Genomic DNA, 21,654 nt, shown 5'->3' with positions numbered 1-21,654 from the left:
TTGGCGCCCTCGGCTACTGGAGATGCTGCTCCAGTGTCTGATCTGCCCCATTTGGAATGCTCCAGTAATAGTATATGATGGGCCTCTTGGATGATGCTCCAGTGTATGATGGGCCTCATGGATGATGCTCCAGTGTCTTATGGGCCCTAATAATGCTCCATATATAATGGGCCCCATTTCTAATGCTCCAGTGTATCATGTGCCCCATAGATGCTGCTCCAGTGTCTGATCTGCCCCATTTAGAATGCTCCAGTATATGATGGGCCTCATGGATGATGCTCCAGTGTCAGATGTCCCCCATTTTGAATGCTCCAGTATATGATGGGCCCCATTTTTAATTAACCCAGGCATGGTATGTGAAAAGAGCTCCATGGAGTAATCTGAAGTGTGTGCTGCCACATACTTCACTTTTGGTGTGGGTGAAGTACACAAGGAAAGTGGTTGCTCCTGACCAGAACCCTGCACTTACGACTCAGTGCTTGCATTTTTTTTAAACTTCATAAGAGGAGGCGATAGAGCTGGAGGCTGTTTCAGCAATGTAAGCCAAAAACAGTTCCTGATGCTCTGGCTTTAAAAGCAGTCTACCTACTCCCAGAAAACGGAGCCTTACAGGCCTTCCAGAGCTACACCATGATGCAGGCTCAACACCTCCTGCCTTAGCTGCTATTGTGTTTTTGGCACTACCAGCAGATGCACCACCACCACCATCAGTACCAGGTGGCGCTCCATGCCCACGTCCACGTCCTCCTCCACCATACTTCCTCATGTTTTAGAAAATTGATCCAAAATACCAGCAGATATATGGTACTGTATCAGAAGCGTACAGCTCTATACAGTCTAGGGATAACAGTAAATCTCCGTATATAATTCATAAGTCATACACAGACACTCACAGGCTCAGTATGGATTACCCAATAAAATAAGTTGAAAAAGGGTACAGTATCACCAGATAAAATTTATATATAGTACAGTGTAAACATTCTGAATCTCCGTATACATTTCAGGAGGCAGACACAAACGCTCTCAGGCCCATTATGGATTACACAAGAATATGAAAAGCTGAAAATGGGTAATGTAACACAAGCGTACAGCTGTATACAGTGTTGGCCAAATTTGAATTCTCGGTATATATTTCCGGAGTCACCCTCAGACGCTCACTCAGTCTGGGTTTGACCATAAGGAAAAATGTTGTAAAAAAGGTACTGGATAACAAGATAGCAAGTATATATATATATATATATATTATAGGGTACAACTGAAATCTCCATATACATAATCCCGTAGTCAGTCTCAGACGCTTACACAGTATGGATTTGACCGTAATACTAAATGTCGAACAAAGGTACTGTATAACAAGATACAAGCTGTATCGAGTATAGGGTAAAAATTGGTATCTCCGATTCACCGTATATATAGAAGGCGTAAACCACACACGGTCACTCACTATGGATGATACCGTAATACAAAATTTTGAACAAAGGTACTGTATCAGCACATACCAGGTGTATCCAGTCTAGGGGTAATTGTAAATTTCCGTCTATACTTCCGGAGTCAGACACAGACACTCACAGGCTCAGTATGTATTACACCAGAATTTAACAAGTAGAAAAAAGGAAAGGTAGTCGAAGCGTACAACAGTATACAGTCTTGTGGTACTTTTAAATCTTCATATATATTTCAATCTCAGTAAGCCAGTCCAGACTCTCCGCTACTGGAAACTACATGGATACAAGTACAGATGGAAAGTCGAGTGTTAGCAGAAATTTGGGAATTACTCATCGCGGGAAAACCTCCCGGTAGATGTTGCAGAGGCAATGCAGACCCTCAATTACTGAGTCTGTGGAGACAGTGAAAACGGTTCTTTGTGAAGAAAGGATTGCTTTATGGCAATAGCGTGGATCACATCACCGTTACTCGTCTCCATCAAATTGTGATCACAGGGAGAGATGTAGACATGGTCCTCACTGCCTATCATGATGTGCCTGGTCATTTTGGAGTGCAAAAGGCAGAAGCCACAGACCGTAGGCGATTCTATTGGATTGGCATGAGAGGAGACATTGAAAAATGGTGGCAGGAATGTCACACGTCTGTGACCTTTCACAACTGTGAATGGTGATCATAAACCACCACTGCATCCGCTTGTAAGTTGACGTCCATTACAAATGGTAGCCATTGATCATCTGAAGGTAGAGGCCAGCAGGACAGGGCATAGCTACATCTTAACCATCATCGATCAATACACCAAATTTCTAGTGGCCGTCCCTGTGAAGGATTTAACTGCCCAGACTACACAGCAATGGAGCAGGGAGAGGTAAGTATTGCAACTTGCAAGTGCTGTGGCCATGACCAAGCGGGGGGGGCACACTCGTGGTAGACGGTACTGGCACAGGGCCCCTTCATAGTACGCTGGTATGTCTGACGGCGAGTGGGCCCCCCCACCATCAGAGACACTGTATTGTACTATGAGGGGCCCTGTGCCAGTGCCGTCGGCCATCTGTGGGCCCATCCACCTGTTCAGAGCAACGGCACTTGCCCGGGTGTGTCAGGTGTTGACCCCAGCCATTGGGGGGGGGGCAGCCCACTTAGGAAGGTTTAAAAAATGGCATATGTTGATTGATGTGTTGGCTGGACATTCAGCTGCTGCAAAGGGCGGAATTGGGCAAGTCCGAGATAGAGGAGGACAAAAGCAAGGCAGTTTTTCTGGCAACCTATGTGTCATCAGGGGAATGTGGGACAAAGTCCTTTGAAACCTATGCATGGTTCATTTTAATGAAGGTTAGATCATCAACATTTTGGGTAGACAGGCGGGTCCTTTTTTCTGTCAGGATTGATCCAGCAGCACTGAAGACTCTTTCAGATAACACACTAGCAGCAGGGCAAGGGAGCTCCTGTAAGGCATATTGTGCCAATTCAGGCCAGGCGTCCAGTTTAGAGGCCCAATAGTCAAAGGGGAATGACCTGTGAGGGAGAACATCGATATGGGAGAAGTAGTTTGTAACCATAGTTGACAACTGCTGTCTCCTGTCACTTTTAATCGATGCAGTATTAGCAGTCGTGTGAGCGGTACTTGAGAGATCAGTCCACAACATGGTCATGAAACCCTTGTCTCCAACGCCACTTCGGCTGTGCACCACGAACACCTCTTCCATTGTGCCCACTACGTCTCGTGGGAGAACCAGCACCGCTGCTGTGTGCTGGGAAAGCCTCAAACAAACGGTTTACCAGAGTTGCTTGTGTGTTAGCCAATATTATATCTAGGTTCTCCTGTGGCATGATGTTGTGTAATTTGCCTTTGTAGCGAGGATCAAGGATGCTGGCCAGCCAGTAGTCGTCATCCCTCATCATTTTGGCAATGCGGGGGTCCCTTTTTAGGATCTGCAAGGCATAATCGCACATGTGGGCCAATGTTCCAGGTGTCAATGATGCACTGCCAGTGGTGGGTGGAGGAGCACTTTCTGGCAAATCCACATCCCTACAGTCACGCACAAACACTGTACCTGACCTTGGAACGCCAACATTTTCTCTTGCCCCCTGAGAAGCATCCTCCTGCCCAAAATAATCATCCCCCTCCTCCTCCTCTTCTTCCTCCACCTCGTCCAGGACAGTTCCCTGACCAGACAATGGCTGACTGTCATCAAGGCTTCCCTCCTCCTCCTCCTCCGCTGCAGACGCCTGATCCTTAATGTGCGTCAAACTTTGCATGAGCAGACGCATAAGTGGGATGCTCATGCTTATGATGGCGTCTTCTGCGCTTACCAGCCATATGCATTCCTCAAAACACTGAAGGACTTTACAGAGGTCTTTCAGCTTTGACCACTGCACACCCGACAATTCCATGTCTTCCCTCAAACTGCCTGCCCGTGTATCCTCCCACAAATGCATTACAGCCTACCTCTGTTTGCACAGCCTCTCAATCATGTGCAGGATGGAGTTCCAACGTCTATGATTAGGCGGTGCTTGGGGAGGTGGAGCAATCGCTGCAGCTTCTGCATACGAGTGGAATGGACGGTTGAGCGACGGATGTGCGAGCACAGTCTTCGCACCTTATGGAGCAGGGATGTTAACTCCAGATAATTATAAAGGAAGAACTGCACCACCAGGTTCAAAGTGTGAGCCAAGCAAGGTATGTGTGTGAGTTTTGCACGGGCTATGGCTGCCACAAAATTACTGCAGTTATCACTGACTACCTTGCCTGCCTCAAGATGTAGACTGCCCAGCCATGACTCAGTTTGTCGCTGCAAGTAGTCGGCCAGTACCTCCACGGTGTGTCTGTTGTCGCCCAAAGACATAATCTTTAACACAGCCTGCTGACGCTTACCACTAGCTGTTCGATAGTGGGACACCTCGTGAGCAACACTGCCAGCTGCGGATGGAGTACTCGTGCGACTGCGTTCTCTGGACGAGCTTTCGCTGATAGAGGAGGAGGATCGAAAGCCTACAGCCAACTGTTTCCTATACCGCGGGCTAGGCAGCACTGTTCCACCGCCACCGTCCCCAGTGGAGCCTGCATCCACAACATTAACCCAGTGCGCAGTGATGGACACGTAACGACCCTGGCCATGCCTACTGGTCCATGCATCTGTTGTGAGGTGCACCTTTCCACTCACTGACTGTTTTAGTGCATGGACAATGCGGTCTTTCACATGCCGGTGGAGGGCAGGGATGGCTTTCCGAGAAAAGAAGTGCCAACTGGGTAGGTCATAGCGTGGGACAGCGTAGGCTATGAGGTCGAGGAAGCTTCGCTTTCAACCAAACGGTAGGGCATCATCTCTAATGAGATTAGTTTAGCAATGTAGACGTTTAAACAAAGTGTACGCGGATGAGAGGATGAGTACTTTCTTGTCCTACTCAGAGTGTCTGGTAGGGTGAGCTGGACTGGAGAGCTGGATATGGGGGAAGTAGCAGTGGATCAGACGGAGTGAGAGGGGGTTGGTGATGGTATTGGTGGTGATGGCCTAGATTCAGTGTTGTGTTGCAAAACCATTGTGATTCCCTGAGTGCTTTGGCCTTGCGATGACACCTCCACATTAAGTGCTGGTGGTGTGCTTAACGGTGGCGGTGGTCTTACAGTGGGGGGGAAGCGATGGAGCGTTGCTGGCTACCTTCAGTCGGAGCAGGTGCACATGTGCTACCTGAGGTTTTGTAGTCCGTCCATGCTTGCAAGTGCATGTTGGTTAAATGTCTAAGCATGCAACTGGTATTCAAATTTCTGAGTTGTTTACCTCAGCTAAAGGTCCTTCCGCACTTCTTACAGGTAACCTTTGCCTCATCAGTAGGATTTTGGACAAAGAAGTGCCACACTGCACTCTTCCTACTATGGTATACATTTTCTGGCCTTGCACGCTGTGCTAAGTTGACCATCTGGCCAAGCTGTCCTGCAACTCTTTTAGTTTTTGGTCCACGTTTTTGGACAGCTGCGGCAGATAACCGCTGCTCCAATGTCAATGCCTGCTGTGGATCCTTCTCCTTATCTGAACTATTGCCAGCGCCACCCTCCTCCCCCAATGGATGCCAATCCGGGTCAAGAACTGGGTCATCCATCACCTCCTCTTCAAAGTCATCTGCACCTTCCTCTTTACCTTCCTCTGTATCACCATGTAAGGTAGTATAGTATGCGGGAAGAGGCACCTGAGTTTCATCAGGGTCAGATTCTGGCTCAATAGACTGCGAGGGCAATGTAGTGCTCTGGGTCGATGTACCAGCAGAATCATCTGGCAGTGGCTGTGCATCAGTGCACTCCATGTCAGATTCATCTTGGACTGGGGAATTCTGGATTTGACTGGATAACCCAGGCATGATATGTGAAAAGCGCTCCATAGAGTAATCTGAAATGTGGGCTGCCGCATCCCTAACTTTTGGTGGGGGTGAAGGACACAAGGAAAGGTGTTTTTCCTGACCAGAACCCTGCACTGACGACTCCGTGCTTGCAGGTTTCGAACGTTCAGAAGAGGAAGCAATAGAGCTGGTGGCTGTTTCAGCAATGTACGCCAAAACCTGTTCCTGATGCTCCGGCTTTAAAAGCGGTTTTCCTACTCCAAGAAAAGGCAACCTTACAGGCCTTCTTGGGCCAGACGATGACGCAGGCTCAACACCTCCTGCCTTAGCTGCTATTGTGCTTTTGCCAGAACCAGCCGATGCACCACCACAATCAGTACCAGCTGCGCCCTTCTGCCCACGTCCGCGACCTCTTCCACCATACTTCCTCATGTTTGGGAAAATGTACCAAAAATACCAGCAGATAGATGGTACTGTAGGAGGAGCATCTAGCTGTGTAAGGTGTATTAAAAAAATTAAATCTACGTATATATTTTGTTAGTCACAGATGCTCTCACAGTATATATTGGACCGTAATCCAACAAGCAGATATACGGAACTGTATCAGAAGTGTACAGCTGTATACGTTTTTTGTGTAATTAACAATCTCTGTATATGTATTTACGGAGTGTCACACACACTCGCTGACTCTGTATAGATGTGACTATAATGCGAACGGCAGACATACAATACTGTTTCAGAATCGGACAGCTCTATACGGTGTGTGTGTATGGAAAATTGTCAATCTCTGTCTATTTGTATAGGGACTGACACATGCTGTCTCTGTCTAGTTTTGACCGTAATCAAACAGCAGATATACAAAACTGTTTGAAAAGTGGACAGCACTCTAAGGTGTAGGTCTGGAAAAATGGAAAAACTCCTCAGCTTTTTTTCCAGAGTCACACACAGCTTCTATTTGTCCGTGATACAAGGCGGTACATGGTAGTGTGTGAGGAGCGTACACCGCTATACGGTGTCTGTATGGAAAATTGTCAATCTCCGTCTATTTGTATAGGGACTGACATGCTGTCTCTATCTAGTTTTGACCGTTATCAAACAGCAGATATTCGAAACTGTTTGAAAAGCGGACAGCTCTATAAGGTGTAGGTCTGGAAAAATGGAAAAACTCCTCAGCTTGTTCTTACAGAGTCACACCCAGATAGCTTCTATTTGTCCGTGATACCAGCCGGTACACGGTAGTGTGTTAGGAGCGTACACCGCTATACGGTGTGTGAAAAAATGAACGCTCAGTAACTCACCAGGACAAAATAATAAAAGTTGGAGTGCTTTGAAAAAAGCAGTTTGAACAGCAGTGTGCACACAGCAATGCAGCTAGCAGGTAGTCTTAAAAGGCAGCCTTATCACCACCAGCGCTGCTGCACACAACAAAAATCCTCCCCTTTCACTGCACACTAACTGTACAGTGAAAAGCGCTATCAGCAGAAGCAGTTTTTTTTTCTTCTTCTCTGCCTAATGCTCTCCCTGTTCAGAATCAGCAGCAGCACCTCTCCCTATTCTAAGATCGGCAGAAGTAAGATGGCGGTCGGCGGTTACAGCCTTTTATACCCACTGTGACGCCACACAAAGCCAGCCAATCACTTCAATGCCCTTCTCTAAGATGATGGTGGCCGCTGCCCATGTCATCGCGTTGCCCACAGTGTGCGTCCTCCATCATTGGCTGAGAAAAGGCGCTGGAAGCATTATTTGAAATGCGACTTTGGTGCTCTGATCGGCGACCTCACGGCTGACCTCACGCTATGGTCGGGTTTCGATCAGCGAAACCCGACTTTAGCTAAAGTCGGCTATTTTTGAATTTGACCGACCCATTTCACTCAACTCTAGTCACGATGGGGGCAGGCTTTGCAGCGTTGAGAATCTCTTCCCCCCATGTGCTCACCCACCTATCCACTCTCTCTTTCCCCATGTGCTGACTTCTCCAGTCTGTGGTCCCTTTGACCTGTCTACCCCATGTGCTATCCCCCTTGTCTGCTGTTTCTCTCCTTCCTATGTGGTGTTCTCCCCTCATGTGCTGTCCCGTTTGAGCTGTCTCCCCCCCGTGCTCTGTCTCTCTCACCACTGTGTCTGACCGTGTACAGAACATACCACAGCTCCTGGGCAGGGGAGGAAGCAAAGGACTACTGACATTACAGCAGGACTTCGCAGAGGATACATTTTATGAGGTAAAATATTGTTTAAAAACAGTCAGTGAAATATTTTACCTCACAAAATGAATCCTCTGTAATCCCATGCTGTAATGTCAGTATTATCTTTTGCTTCCTCCCCTGCCCAGGAGATGTGGTATGCTCCGTACACAGTCAGACACAGACAATTTTTAAAATGAATTTTCGCTCGTGGGAAAACCCTTTTAATGTGACCGACTTTCTCTGCCTGTAGACTCGTCGCGCATCTGCCACCGTGATCAGCCGAACGATCAGTGTTCCGCTGGTGGTACCGTGCAAGAGGCTGCGTGAGTGTGAATGTGACTGTGAGTGTGACTGAGTGTGAATGTGTGAGTGTGTGTGTGTTGTGTACAGCGTATAGAGTGTATGTGTGTGTGTGTGTGGTGCGACAGTGTTCCGCTGGTGGTACCGTGCAATAGGTTGGTACTAGCAGCAGTTTCCATATTGAGACACCCATCACTTGGGTGTCCCAATATGGCGGTCGGTGAACTTCCTTCGCTTGGAATTCTGGGGTACGGTGACATCTGGACAGAACAGGAAATGAAAACATTACAAGGCAATTACCGTATATACTCGTGTATAAGCCGAGATTTTCAGCCCATTTTTTTGGGCTGAAAGTCCCCCTCTCGGCTTATACGCCAGTGATATACCGGGGGGTGGGCGGGGGAGGAGGAGCGGGGGGGTCAGAGACCATACTCACAACTCCTGGCACGTCTCTGCAGCCCCTGCTTCTCCCTCTGCCGTCTGCTTCCTGCGTTCAGCAGTTACATGGTACTGCTCATTAAACTCATGAATATGCGCATATTTATCAGTTTAATGAGCGGTACCACGTGACCAGCTGAATGCAGGAAGCAGACGACAGAGGGAGAAGCAGGGGCTGCCGCTGCAGAGAAGACCTTGCGCCAGGAGGGGTGAGTATGACGGGGGCAGAGTAATATTCACCTGTCCCCGTTCCAAGCCGTGCACTGCTGTGTCTCCGGGTCCTCCTGCTGTGACGGCAGAGGGCGCGGTGACGCAGTCAGTGTGCGCCCTCTGCTGTCACTGACTGCAGAGATCCGGGAGACACAACGGTGCACGGCGATGAAACAGGGACCGGTAAATATCACCGGTGCTGGGGGCTCAAGACACCGGCACCTGGCCCCCAGTGACAGAGAGGTGAGTATGTCATTTTTTTATTGCAGCAGCAGCGGCAGCAGCAAATAAGGGGTATTTATGGAGCATCTTATGGGGCAGCATTAACCCTTGTGCAGCAGCATATGGGGGGTACTTATGGAGCATCTTATGGGGCAGCATTAACCCTTGTACAGCAGCATATGAGGGGTATTTATGGAGCATCTTATGGGGCAGCGTTAACCCTTGTGCAACAGCATATTATTGGGGATATTTATGGAGCATCTTATGGGGCAGCATTAACCCTTGTGCAGCAGCATATTATGGGGGGGTATTTGTGGAGCATCTTATGGGGCAGCATTAACCCTTGTGCAGCAGCATATGAGGGGTATTTATGGAGCATCTCCTTGGGCCAGCATTAACCCTTGTGCAGCAGTATATGGGGATTTTATCTATGGAACATCTTCTTGGACCACCATGAACCCTAGGCTTATACACGAGTCAGTAAGTTTTCCCAGTTTTTTGTGGCAAAATTGGGGGGGGGTCGGCTTATACTCGGGTCAGCTTATACACGAGTATATACGGTATATAAATAGATTAGGGAGAAAACTAGAATATCCATTATACCCAATTGTGGATGTGAATGAGGGTGTGAACTAGAATATCTATTATCCCCAATTGCTCCTTGGGATATTGTCACTTTATTCTAGGACTGTTAAAGGGGGATTCTGGATATTAATTATTAATGTCAGGTTTGACTATCAATAACTAATATCTGGCTAATAACTCATGCCTTAACGTTCTCCGGTTCCTTTGATATATAATATATGAACAAACAGCGGCTAACTGAGACGAAACCGTGTATAAATAAAGAATATTTATTACACACCAGTCTATAGTTATTATACTATTACATTACCACACTAATACCCGATACAATAATAGTACACAATCCTAATATACAATTAAACCCACAATTACCTAATTATATTTCCCACCCACATTACCTAAAAACATGCACACAATAATTAAAGCCCACCCATCTATCACTCACTATCCCTATTAAGATCAAGGGCTTAAAAGCAACAAAGGGGTTAGTACAGGGTTATATAATGCAGGAGTCGGGGGATACTTAGCCCAGTATGAAGTGCTGGTTTGAAGATCCTGCTGGATGGAGAAGGCACACTGATTTATGGAACTGTGGTTGTAGATGCTCAGAGGGAGAGGAACAGTCAGGCAGGTGAGGACTGTATCTGAAGAGGAGGGGGCAGAGGACCTGAGAGGGGACACTGAGTGGGGCTGTATGAGGACAGTGATGGTGTAGGAGGGCATACAGGGGCAGTGCAGGAGAGCAGATAGGAGATACGATGGTGAGTGATCAGGGCTGAGGGCTGAGAGAGGGGCTACGGCAGAGCTACAATAAGAGATGAAGGGGACACCGAGGAGGCTGAGGGACGATAGCAGAGACTGAGCGCTGTTCACACCGAATAACTAAACCCGGTGGGGAAAGCTCTCATATGGACACACCCTCCCGCACATATGCTTGCAGGTGACAAGTGCCGCCACGGTGATATGACATCACTTTTCCCACACATGCATTCTTGCTTGCACCCGTGTATGTCCTGGCAGCAGAGCGCTTTGAAGTGCCGAGCGCCTACACGGATATGGTTATATCAGTGCTAACGTCCAGACTGCTGTAGTCAGATACTGCTGCCAGGACAAAGAGTCACTTTAATCCTATGTCCTAGCAACCTCTTAATATCTCCTGACATGGTAATTAAATATGTCAGCAGATGGCCATAGACAACATATGGACAATTGTCTATCTTCTTGGATATACCCAGAAATGACTGTCCAGTCCAGGCACATCTCAACAGTGGGGGCATTATTATAAAGGGACAAATATTTATACGACTATGATGAACAACATGGGGGCATATTTATGTGTGAGGCGGACATGAGGACATACAGGTGCTTCTCACAAAAGTAGAATATCATCAAAAAGTTAATTTATTTCAGTTCTTCAATACAAAAAGTGAAACTCGTATATTATATAGAGTCATTACAAACAGAGTGATCTATTTCGGCTGTGTGCCCACGTAGCGTTTTTTAAACACTCAGGAAACGGGTTCTCCTTCCCAGAAAACGCGCGTTTTTGATGCTTTTTTTTTTCCCGCGTGTCTTTTGGACTATAGGAAATAGCCAAAAACGCGGACCTAAGGGGAAATTAATGAACATGCTGCGTTTTTACCGCTAAGCATTTCCTTAGCGGTAAAAAACGCATCCATTGGCACAAAAAGGCCAAAATGCATTTAAATGAATGGGATGCTTCTTTTAAGCATTTTTTATGCGGTTTGACCCCGAAAAACGCATCAAAAACGCTTTAAAAAACGCGACGTGGGCACACAGCCTTCAAGTGTTTATTTCTGTTAATGTTGTTTATGGCTTACAGCCAATGAAAATCGAAAAGTCATTATCTCAGTAAATTAGAATACTTTATAACACCAGCTTGAAAATTATTTTAAAATCCAAAATGTTGGCCTACTGAAATGTACGTTCAATAAATCCACTCAATACTTGGTCAGGGCTCCTTTGGCATCAATTACTGCATCAATACGGCGTGGCATGGAGGCAATCAGTCTGTGGCATTGCTGAGGTGTTATGGAAGCCCAGGTTGCTTTGATAGCAGCCTTCAGCTTGTCTGCATTTTTGGGTCTGGTATCTCTCATCTTCCTCCTGACAATACCCCATAGATTATGGGGTTAAGGTCAGGCAAGTTTGCTGGCCAATCAAGCACAGTGATTGTACCAGGTATTGGTACTTTTGGCAGTGTGGACAGGTGCCAAGTCCTGCTGGAGAATTAAATTTCCATCTCCAAAAAGCTTGACGGCAGAGGGAAGCATGAAGTGCTCTAAAATTTCCTGGTAGACGGCTGCGCTGACTTTGGTCTTGATAAAACACAGTGGACCTACACCAGTAGATGACATGGCTCCACAAACCATCACTGATTGTGGAAACTTCACACTAGACCTCAAGCAGCTTGGATTGTGGCCTCTCCACTCTTCCTCCAGACTCTGGGACCTTGATTTCCAAATGAAATGCAAAATTTACTTTCATCTGAAAACACCTTGGACCACTGAGCAACAGTCCAGTTCTTTTTCTCCTTGGCCCAGGTAAAACGCTTTTGGCGTTGTCATCGGTCATGACTGGCTTGACTCAAGGAATGCAACACTTGTAGCCCATGTCCTGAATACATCTGTGTGTGGTGGCTCTTGAAGCAATGACTCCAGCAGCAGTGCACTCCCCCAAATATTTGAATGGCCTTTTCTTAACAGTCATTTCAAGACTACGGTTATCCCGGTTGCTTGTGCACCTTTTTCTACCAGACTTTTTCCTTCCACTCAAATTTCCATTAATATGCTTGGATACAGCACTCTGAACAGCCAGCTTATTTAGCAATGACCTTTTGTGGCTTACCCTCCTTGTGGAGTGTATCAGTGACTGCCTCCTGGACATCTGTCAAGTCAGCAGTCTTCCCCATGATTGTGGAGCCTACTGCAACAGACTAAGGGACCTTTTTACATGCTTAGAAAGCATTTGCAGGTGGTTTTTGTTAATTATTCTAATTTACTGAGATAATGACTTTTGGGTTTTCATTGGCTGTAAGCCATAATCATCAACATTAACAGAAATAAACACTTGAAATAGATCACTCTGTTTGTAATGATATATATAATATATGAGTTTCACTTTTTGTACTGAAGAACTAAAATAAATAAACTTTTTTGATGATACTCTAATTTTGTGAGAAGCACCTGTATGTATATTGGGACACTTCCCTCTACAAAAAAACAATAAAATTACTTTTTTGGATTGTTTTACTTTTGGGTATGCTTTTAAACAATTGAATAAAATTAATAAATTTGAAAATAAGGTGCATTTTACACTTATTTAGTTTTGCGCTGAAGCAGAGACATCTTAAAATCGAGTTAGGCTTATTTTTACCCTTTTGATTTTGCCCTTGTGTAATAGTGTGTGATTCTGGTACAGGAAGCTGATAATTAGGTTTATTCTCATTAGAATAATAGGCTTCAGATGGCAATACTTACAGTGATGAAGAACAACCTGTACCCTCTACCTACTTTAGTTAATATTTGTAACATTTGTGTTTTTTTACAGGGCATTAAACATAGAGTCAGATGAAAATGTAGTTATACAAATTTGTCTTATTGTGAATCTCACCCACGCACTGTACCACGATCAGAAACTCTGATTCAGAAAGTCCAAACGCATTCTCTGGCTCCTCCAGAACAGACAGAAGACTCCCACTTGAGCAGTACTCCATGATCAACACCTTCTGCTTAGTGCTGCCCTGGGAGAAGGTAGAAGTATGAGCTTAGAACAATTCTAAGAGTTGATGTAATGTAAAGTTTAAAATAATTGTATTCTTGTATTTAAGCAGAGGTTAAACAAGTAAAGGGTATGAGTGGTAGCAGAACTAATGGTTAGGAAGGCTATGGCAATAACTCACAGTTTCCTCTACAGCGAAGAGCTTGACAATGTTGATGTGGTTGAGTTTCCCCAGCATCTCAAATTCTCTCATTTGTACTTCAAACGGCCGGCGATAACTGGTGTTATTGAACACCTTCACTGCCACCTCCTCTCCAGACTTCTGCAGGGACAGAACACAAAGTATGAGGTTCATTACTATGACAGTATATAGACTTTGTGCAAACGGTTTGAGGTCCATCATGAATGCTTTGAGTGAATTCACATTTGATCTTACATTATCTGATCTCAATTGAGGAAGTCCATTGGACCGCTCAAATTTCTCAATTTCATCTGATGAAGGGTTGTCTTAAGGTAAGAGGTCAACGTTATCCTCATGTCTTGTTGCCAGACGACAGACATAGTGGGTCATAGTAAGGTTAAATGGGAACAAGATGTAGGCTGCATAGAGATGGAGGAGTGGTAATATGCACAAGGTATGACTAGGAGGGTATCCCTAAATGCCCAGAACACGTGACACAATTGTACATTTTACTTATAACCTTTTTTTTTAATCTAATTTGAAGGTGCACACAAGTTCAGGGATATCTAGGCACAAATAGTCTAATTCTTAAAGGGAATCTGTCACCCCTTTTTTGAGATGTCATATAATATCATTCAATTGTGTGTCACATAAGGATTCTCTTAGTACTTTTGCTTCCCCCTGACCCTGCACCTTTCATGCATAAATACCTTGTTTATATCGGTTCAGATGTATGTAAACTGCCGCTGTCCGGTTCGCTGGGCGGGGCTTATTCACCTGCTCCCCCCCCCTCCCTGTCTTGCTCTACGCATTTCTTCTTGTGTAGAGCTAGACAGGGAGGGGGGGAGCAGTTGAATAAGCCCCGCCCATCGGACCGGACAGCGGCAGTTTACATACATCTGAACCGATATAAAAAAGATATTTATGCATGAAAGGTGCGGGGTCAGGGGGAAGCAAAAGTACTAAGAGAATCCTTATGTGACACACAATTGAATGATATCATTATATGATATCTCAAAAATGGGTGACAGATTCCCTTTAAACGGGCCCTTTACCTCTGATCTCTGAAATTTGTTTACTGGGGCTCTTTGATATATCAAACCTTTCTGCAACAAATAGTACATTCATCAGTCACTCTTTCAGGCTAGGAATCTGATTGCTTGCCATTGGGTGATCAGACTACTTCCTTTACTCAATGGCTAGCCAGTGTAAATGCATATTAGCCCTACAAAGAGTTCATTATCTGTGCAGAAGCATACATGAGACGTATTACAAAATTTGAGAATTTGGGTTCAACCCCCTAGAACTGCTACAGACTAGACCTTAAAGAGAACCTATTAGGTGACTTATGCTGCCGAAACCGGGGACAGCATGAATCTTAACCTGGCTGATATGTTTTTCTCTAAAACGCTCTGTTGTTTCAGAGGCAATGCAGTGACATGTAAAAGTTTGGGCACCCCTGGTCAACTTTTCTGTTATTGTGAACAGTTAATTAAAATGAAGATGAAATGATTTGTAAAAGGCCTAGAGTTAAAGATGACATATTTCCTTTGTATTTTAGGCAAAAAAAAACCCTATATATTTTCATATTTAACATTTTAAAAATTACAAAAAGGAAAATGGGTCGATGTAAAAGTTTGGACACCCTGCATTGTTAGTACCTAGTAGCACCCCCTTTGGAAAATATCAGAGTCTGCAAACACTTTTTGTAGCACTCACCGATATAGCTGAAAATCTGTGCGTCTTTATTTCACATAAATTCCATCAATAGATATGTGGACATGCAGGACGTTAGAGGAATGCTAGGGGAGGGAGGTGCAGGACAACGGCCGTTTCGCGATTACTGGTGAGGGGATTAGCTAAAGGTCATTCCCTTTATGGGACCACAGACCTTACTAATTAACATACATAACGAGTTGTGAAACAAACATTTACAAAAAAATATCCACGGTCCACGCACGATACGTCTCTGCAACTTCTCGCCCTTACTCAGGGTTCACTTTCGGTTAGCCAGTATGCCGTCCGTTTTCGGACACTGGCGTCCAAGTTGGAGTGGTCCGACAAAGCCCTTATCCCCGTTTTTTTGGCGAGGACTAGCAGAGCACGTGAAGGATGCTCTCTCCACTAGAGAGATCCCCACCAGCTTGGAGGAGTTAATTTCCGTCTCCTCACGAATCGACCTCCGTTTTTCGGAGCGAGGTATGGAGCGGGCTCACTCCAAGCGAAGAGCTTTTTTGGCTCCAAAATTTTTTGAACCTCTTGAGCTGTTTGAGCCGGAGGTTCTACCCCGAGCCCATGGAGGTGTCTCGTACCAATCTTAATACGGACTCGGACCAGGAATCCATTTGCGGTTGTCACCATGTATGTGCGGTTTCTCCGAAAGCCAGCTCCCCGCAATGGTCGGTGTCTGAACCGGGTACTGAGACCTTTGTCCCTCCTCATCTTAGGGCTCAGGTTCTCGCCTGGGCACATGCGTCCAATGCGCCACACCATCGGGGTTACATGCAAATCTCGAAGCTATTGGCCAGAGCGTATTGGTGGCCTCATAGGGCTTGGGACATCAAAAAATTTATCCAGGCTTGCACCTTATGTGCTCAGGACAGTCTTCCTAGGCAGAGAGTGGTAACGGTCGCTGACTCACGGCGGCGTTTGGTTGCTTCGCCCGCTCCTGTTGTCTCCCAGGTGTCCCTTCTGAAACCTGGTGATCTTGCCTCCACTGATGCCTTCCAAGTGTCCCGGTTTACGGTAACACCTACCAGGACACCAAGCTCGCCTTCGGACGAGTTTGAGCGTTATGCCACCGTGGGGCACAGGTTGATGGTCAGGAAGGCTCAGGGAGGAGGGGGCCCTAGGAGGGGGGTAATGTTAGGAGTCAGATTTCTACCTCTCCTATGTTGAAATCTAGACCCTTACATGCTGCAGTCTCCTGCGCTTCATCTGCTGCAGAGGAGATTGCAGAGGAGAGTGCCTTGCGGCAACTCTCTCCAGAGGCTAAGTCTTTTGTTCCCTTAACTGAGCATGCTCATGGGACAAGCTCCCATTGGAGTTCGGGAGTTAGGTGCTCAGGTCCTGTGTCAAATCCTATTGGCTCCTCTTGGAGCCTTGGAGATTTCCGGAAAGTCCCGTTTGGTATAAAAAGCGTGCATGGCTGTTCCGCCACGCGCTAGTATTTTCCATACTTGCTGCTGTATGTTTGCTGATGGATGCTTGGACTGGTGACTGACTTATTAAGAAACCCCTTCCCTCTGATAATACGATTGTGTGAGTGTTTGGGTTCAGCCAGTAGCAGCGCCAGTGCGCCTATGCTCCATCTACCTCAGCAGCTAGCGTCCTGCATCGTGCTTGCGATATAGCAGTGCCATCTCTGCGGCACGGTTTACGCCGCGCTGCGCTTGCAGTCCTACCCGGCGTTCGCAGTTGCGACGCCACGCACACGTCCAGTTACAGTAGGTCCTTTCGGATGTAGTGACTTTATTTTTATAACTACTCCGGTGACCGGTTACCGCATGTGTGTCGCTGAGTACCTGTGCTGTCAACAGGCTCAGCGTTTTCAGTTCCATTGTCTGCCATTGCAACTCTGTGTCCATAACAGAGTCTGCTAATTTGCACCTGGGTGATATCCAACCATGTGCACATTACCGCCATAGTGCTCTGCATCTACTAGCTGCGGTTTTTCCATCCACTGCACGGTGGACCCCGAGTGGCAAAGGCACTTTATTTATATTTTTTATTTAGTGTCTTCCGCCACTCCTAACACAAGGTTAGAAGAGGCTAGGTTTTTATAAAGCTGGAAAATTTGCACCACCTAGCCTTTCCTAACAATGAAAGTGAACAAGTCATAAACCTAACAGCCTAATTAAGGCCTTACACCTTAGTCAAAGTTATCGGACCACACAAATCTCCAATTGTGTCCAAACTTTGGCATCGGCCAATTTTCCTTGTAACTTTTAATTTCAAAATAGTTTTTATTGAAATTCAAACTTTTACATGCCATTGTATATCCCAGCCAGAACCAAGACTAGTCTGGCTCTTCCCAGCACTTCTACAGGTGACTGACTGATCTCTCCCTCATATGTACATAGGGAAAGATCGGTCAGTCACACCTAGCAGAGCTGGGAACAGTCAGGCAGAGAGAAGAGGTGGACTAGTTTTATCTACAGCTATGCCCCCCAGCCAGATCTTTAAAGTATATCACACTGCCTCAACTGGTTTAAAGGGAATCTGTCATGAAGATTTTGGCACCTAATCTGAAAACACCACAATGTGGAGACAGAGACCCTGATTCCAGCGATGTGTAACTTATTGTTCTGCCTGGTGTAGCTTTATTAAAATCACTTATCAGTAGGATGTTATCCAAACTTGAGATAGCAACCTAGTAAGTGAGACATTTCTGGAATCAGAGTCTGTGCCCCTAACATCATGCTGTTCTCAGACATAGTAAAAACATGGTGACAGAGTCTCTTTAACCTCTTCCAATAATGTATTTTGGTGCCATCTCTTTAACAGACCAGGCCACTTTTTGTCCATTATGTGCCTACAGAGCCCCACACACAGCAAGTTCAGGTGTACTTTGTATTCTGATACCAATTAGTGGCAGATACCACAGGACAAGTGAAGTTTATCCCTCCTGCTTTGGAAGCATGGAGGAGACCAACACAAAGTGAGGCAGTGATTTAATATTATGGCTCATCAGTTTCACGTCTCAATGACAACACTGCGTCTGACAGAAATCAGTAGGAGGAATATTATCATCAGGAAGGCAGTGGTGCAGCCCCAGTATGACATTGAAAATGTTTTTCATGTATTAATGTAAACTTGATCGCCTGTTGTTAGTTTTGATAGGACTCCTAGAATCACTGAGGTAGCAAAATGTTAGGTGACAACTGGTAATGCACTGCATTTCTTGGTTTGTTTTCCCAGAATATGTGTCAGGGGTTGTCCGGTCTTAAACTACAAGTCTGCAGTTACTCCAAGTGACTGCAGACTAGTGAATCCTCACAACACACACTGCGAGGATTCCCCGGAGCTGACAGCGAGCAGTCATGTGACCGCAAGGATGCAATATACACATTTCTGGCCACATTCCTGTAAGGAGGTGGCAGAGCACCTCATTGCTTCCACTATCTCCTACGTGCTGATCCTGTGCACTTTATGCGGTACCCGGATAGTGTACCGGTGTCTTAATGTTTTACTGTCATGTGCTACTGTATGTGTGTATCATTGTGTGAAGTTCCCTTTAAATTGACTGTGTGTATTGCATTAGCTTAGGGACAGCAAAGAGTTAAGGTGTGGGCTGGATCAGCAGCCAGAAAAGGCGGCAGGAAGCTCCTGCTTCCAGTCAGTGCCCGGGTATGCTTGCCCAGGGCAAGGCGCTCAGCAATGACCGGGAACTAGCTGGACCCCTGGAGGGGACAGAGACTGCTGCCCCGGGCTCACAGGCAGTAATATGGGCATAGGACTGCATGGTGCCCCGCCGAAGACTATAAGTGTTCCAGAAATGGGACTGGGGATTGTCACTGTGGACTGTCACTGTTGCTGCCACTGATATGGTGGTGAAGAGTAATAGGGAAAGAGAAGGAAGTTTTATCAGATTGACTGCAACTACTTTATCTACCTTTTTCCTACCTGTTTATTCCAAAATAAATAGTTTTCCTGTTGGATTATAACTGTGTTCCGGGATCCTGATTGCCCTTGCTGCAGCAACTGTGGAGAAGTGGTAAATCGCCTGGGGCTGCATCTGGCTGGTTTGTGTTTCATGTGCAAGGGGTCCAGGGTGTTTGTGGACTATTGCAAGTTGACTCGCCAGCGACTACCACCCCGTGCCAACCTTGTTACATTCCAACTAGACTGTATGCAGCCTCGCTCAATATACTAGCATTGAGCGAGGCCTGATACAGACTAGTCGGCAAGTGACCACATGTATGCAAATCCCATATGTGTGGTCACGCTCCCTTCTATCCCGGAGCCTGCATGTTTGCTCATGATGTATGGATTCACAAGTCTACAGTCATATAAGGTGACTGTAGACTTGTAGTTTAAAACTGGACCACCCATTTAAACTGAGTTATGGTATTCTATTGCTGAATCATAAAAAGAGAGTGGCGTTCCACATGACCCTCACCCACTCACAGATAGTGGATCATTAGATAAATATCAATAATGAAGTATAATAAAGATCAATAATCAATTTTCAATCTTTGACTGCAATTGATCGCAAGTGAACAATTACATTTTTCATTGTTCCTAAAGGGCTGTAAAAATGTGCTAGATTTTTCTCACATCTCCAAATTTTCTTTTCACTTTTTATATTTCTCACCCATGTACATATATAGTAGAAATATAAACACATCAGTAGTGCTGTGTATCTTTATACAGATCTGCGAAGTACGGGACGATTTATCACAGCTTTTGCGACAGATTTCTGGCAAAAAAAGCTTTGAAAGTTTGCAAATGTTTTATGCAATGTGAGGTTATGTAAAAAATGCAACTTCTGGCGTTTTCACGCCATTCTCGCTCCAACTCTGACGAAGTGGAGCTGGGTTGGAATGGGGGACGTATCAGGGCATTGTGACACCCGCTGGTCAAATTCATGATGACTGGCGGCGTTTACTACGCCAGAAATCTTACTCCAACAACTTGTTAGCGACTTGTGATGTAATAGAGCTGTGATTTTGCTGCCAAGTTGCAGACAAGTCACAAGTTTTAAAAACACCCTGCTTGGAGCCATAACCTTCTGGATGGAGATATGTCTGGGCTCAGGAGGAGTAAAAGAGCACGTTGTGCATTTGAGACCTATTTTCATTATTTGCGTACATAGGCTAACAATTGTAAAGGCTCCAGGTTGAATTAAAAAAGTAGAGATCCACTTACGCTGGACACTTATCGGGAATGAATGTTCCTAGGATTATTTGTTAGGTAAAAATTATCTTTTCCTTTGGTTAAAAATCATCGTACTCGGCAGCACATCTTCCTGGGTAAACAGGACCTGTGCTGTAGAGAACAAAGGCAGCCTAAGGGCACTGAATGATCGATTACTGATTGTTCGGCAGGCGCTTGATGCCGCCGGCCAACTAGTGTAAACCCACCTTAACGTCTCTGTAGTAACTCTATTTTAGAAACTACACATCTTAAATGCAAATGAACAATAACAAGATCAGGGCAGAGTTGTCCATAGACTTTAACTTTTGGTGTAAAGCCACACAGTGAATTTTCACACAGTTTTTTCATAAATAGTCATGGTTTGGACCATTTAATACAAAATGAATAGGCCAAATTAATGAATATGAATCGCCTGTGGTAATAGTACTTCTGAACTAAATGTAGTCAAAGAATTCTTCTTTTTACAAAAACTACATGTGGTTTTGGATTGCTTCACAACTGTACTTTGTGGCTTTAGCTTAGCATTTTAATTGTTAATTTAGGTGTATAAACGTTACCTACCTTATTCCGCGCCTTGTACACACTGGCAGTAGCACCTTGTCCCAACATATCCTCCAGCTCCCACAGGTAATTTGGGGTACTGGGCATTTTCCAATATGAACCCTCTTTATTAAATGGGAATCTGTGGTAAAGTATGAGGCAAAACGCAACTTGGACAATACATCAAAGTACTTTCCTGTGGATCCTATTAGCTCAGGGAGATTTCAAGCAGAAGCCGATTATTCCAATGTAGCTGTTGATACGTATTCTGTAAATACAAAAAAATTACAATATAAGTCAAGAGCATATGAGTAAAGCATTTAAGCTAATTAGAAGAATAAGTTCAGACAGGGCTAGGACAAGAGATAGATGTGTGGCGCCCCTGAGGCTTCAGTTGCCACAGAGGTACTGCACCTTCTCCTAAGGTGTAGTGCCCCACCATCCAGGTAAGGTGGGAACTCCTGATCACGCTCCACACCTGCATTCCACACACAGGATAGTTCAGTGGGGCCACCTAACAGCTTCAGGCTGGGGGTTAGCAGAGCACCCCTCGTGGAACCCTGCTTCATAACACGAGATGTGCTGGGAGGCGGGTGGAGT

At 45.5% G+C, this 21,654-nt stretch overlaps 1 protein-coding gene across 1 annotated transcript in view; it reads right to left on the bottom strand.

Moving 5' to 3' along the window:
• Nucleotides 1-21,654, bottom strand: part of IKBKE (inhibitor of nuclear factor kappa B kinase subunit epsilon) — a 131,222-nt gene that overhangs the window by 84,170 nt on the left and 25,398 nt on the right. The window contains exons 2-4 of the mRNA XM_073587246.1: nt 21,076-21,322; nt 13,636-13,776; nt 13,347-13,476 (exon numbers count right to left, since the gene is read on the bottom strand). Coding sequence (XP_073443347.1) covers nt 13,347-13,476; nt 13,636-13,776; nt 21,076-21,162 — 358 coding nt within the window. The 5' untranslated portion in view covers nt 21,163-21,322. The remainder of the gene's footprint in view (nt 1-13,346; nt 13,477-13,635; nt 13,777-21,075; nt 21,323-21,654) is intronic.

The sequence above is a fragment of the Dendrobates tinctorius genome, unplaced genomic scaffold (assembly GCF_039654945.1).
Source record: "Dendrobates tinctorius isolate UK_male_01 unplaced genomic scaffold, ASM3965494v1 ptg000098l, whole genome shotgun sequence".
Lineage (NCBI taxonomy): Eukaryota > Metazoa > Chordata > Amphibia > Anura > Dendrobatidae > Dendrobates > Dendrobates tinctorius.
This window is presented reverse-complemented; position numbering and strand designations above follow the sequence as displayed.